A 2,500-nucleotide genomic window follows, 5' to 3' on the forward strand; every position below is an offset into this window, starting at 1 on the left:
AGCTCAGTGACTTTCAACGCTACCTTCCCCAATGCATAGTGGCAACTGTAAAGTTTGGTGGAGGAGGAATAATGGTCTGGGGCTGTTTTTCATGATTCGGGCCCCTTAGATCCAGTGAAGGGAATTCTTAACGCTACAATGTTCCAACATCTAGTGGAAATCCTTCCCAGACGACTGGAGGCTGTTATAACAGCAATGTTCCAACATCTAGTGGAAAGCCTTCCCAGAAGAGTGGAGGCTGTTGTAGCAGCAATGTTTCAACATCTAGTGGAAAGCCTTCCCAGAAGAGTGGAGGCTGTTATAGCAGCAATGTTCCAACATCTAGTGGAAAGCCTTCGCAGAAGAGTGGAGGCTGTTATAGCAGCAATGTTCCAACATCTAGTGGAAAGCCTTCCCAGAAGAGTGGAGGCTGTTATAGCAGCAATGTTCCAACATCTAGTGGAAAGCCTTCCCAGAAGAGTGGAGGCTGTTATAGCAGCAATGTTCCAACATCTAGTGGAAAGCCTTCCCAGAAGAGTGGAGGCTGTTATAGCAGCAATGTTCCAACATCTAGTGGAAAGCCTTCCCAGACGACTGGAGGCTGTTATAGCAGCAATGTTCCAACATCTAGTGGAAAGCCTTCCCAGAAGAGTGGAGGCTGTTATAGCAGCAATGTTCCAACATCTAGTGGAAAGCCTTCCCAGAAGAGTGGAGGCTGTTATAGCAGCAATGTTCCAACATCTAGTGGAAAGCCTTCCCAGAAGAGTGGAGGCTGTTATAGCAGCAATGTTCCAACATCTAGTGGAAATCCTTCCCAGACGACTGGAGGCTGTTATAGCAGCAATGTTCCAACATCTAGTGGAAAGCCTTCCCAGACGACTGGAGGCTGTTATAGCAGCAATGTCCCAACATCCAGTAGAAAGCCTTCCCAGAAGAGTGGAGGCTGTTATAGCAGCAATGTTCCAACATCTAGTGGAAAGCCTTCCCAGAAGAGTGGAGGCTGTTATAGCAGCAAAGGGGGGAAACCAACTCCATATTAATGCCCATGATTTTGGAATGAGATGTTGGACGAGCAGGTGTATATGAAAGTTAGACGCTGAAAATGTGATGGAGACTAATTGTGAGGTGAACATCACCATTGGAGACTAAGACACATGCGTATACACACTCAATACAGAGTGAATATGATATATTACAGTAAAATACTGTATTTCTCTATGTTGTCAGGTCAACCCACTCAATATTGAGTGAATATGATATATTACAGTAATATACTGTATTTCTCTATGTTGTCAGGTCAACTCACTCAATGCAGAGTGAATGTGATATATTACAGTAATATACTGTATTTCTCTATGGTGTCAGGTCAACCCACTCAATACAGAATGAATGTGATATATTACAGTAATATACTGTATATCTCTATGGTGTCAGGTCAACCCACCCAATACAGAGTGAATATGATATATTACAGTAATATACTGTATATCTCTATGGTGTCAGGTCAACCCACTCAATACAGAGTGAATATGATATATTACAGTAATATACTGTATTTCTCTATGGTGTCAGGTCAACCCACTCAATACAGAGTGAATGTGATATATTACAGTAATATACTGTATATCTCTATGGTGTCATTTCAACCCACTCAATACAGAGTGAATATGATATATTACAGTAATATACTGTATTTCTATATGGTGTCAAGTCAACCCACTCAATACAGAGTGAATATGATATTGTCAGATCAGGTACCTTAGGCCTCTTCTGGCGTGGGAGTGTGGCCAGGATCTGCTGAGGTTTCTTGGCAGCGGGACAGTCTAGAGGAACGTCGACGTTCTCCTTCGCATTGATCAGGTTCATCACCATCTGAGAAGGCTTGTCTCTGTGGAGTAACGTTACACTCATTATAGTGCCGTGTGCCCGTTGTCATGGGCTACAGTTACAGTTATAGTCCTACACACAGCGGTATATCACATCTAGCCTTAGAAAATGAGCTTCTAATCTAGAAGTAGTAGTAGCAACATATTCATCTCTGAATTTAAACTGTGAAACTCATGTAATCCTCCACACCTCTCTATTTTCTCTGCTCTGTCTATTCCTGTGCTCTTAACCCCATCTTTTGTTCACCTCTTGATTAACGGGTTGCTAAGACAGCCGGTAAGGTTGCTATGGCAGCCGCTAAGGTTACTATGGCAGCCGGTAAGGTTGCTATGCAAGCCGGTAAAGTTGCTATGGCAGCCGCTAAGGTTGCTAAGACAGTTGCTAAGGTTGCTAAGACAACCGGTAAGGTTACTATGATAGCCGGTAAGGTTACTACGATAGCCGGAAACGTTAATATGAAAGCCGATAAGGTTACTACGACAACCGGTAAGGTTACTAGCCTTTTGATGAACAGGTTGCTAAGACAGCCGGTGAGGTTGTTGAGGCTGTTGTCAGGTGTTCCTCCCAGGTAGACCCCTCCAGGTAGTAGCACCGCGTGGCCGCTGACCCCTCCACCACCAGTATCCCCAGCCTT

General features: G+C 44.0%; 1 protein-coding gene across 1 annotated transcript in view; it reads right to left on the bottom strand.

Annotated features, from left to right (window-relative positions):
* Positions 1–2,500, bottom strand: part of LOC129861510 (laminin subunit alpha-5-like) — a 155,113-nt gene that overhangs the window by 15,736 nt on the left and 136,877 nt on the right. Inside the window, exons 69-70 of the mRNA XM_055932887.1 lie at positions 2,367–2,500; positions 1,738–1,867 (exon numbers count right to left, since the gene is read on the bottom strand). The exon at positions 2,367–2,500 is cut by the window's right edge and continues 31 nt beyond it. Of these exons, the coding sequence (XP_055788862.1) occupies positions 1,738–1,867; positions 2,367–2,500 (264 nt within the window). The remainder of the gene's footprint in view (positions 1–1,737; positions 1,868–2,366) is intronic.

The sequence above is a fragment of the Salvelinus fontinalis genome, chromosome 8 (assembly GCF_029448725.1).
Source record: "Salvelinus fontinalis isolate EN_2023a chromosome 8, ASM2944872v1, whole genome shotgun sequence".
NCBI lineage: Eukaryota > Metazoa > Chordata > Actinopteri > Salmoniformes > Salmonidae > Salvelinus > Salvelinus fontinalis.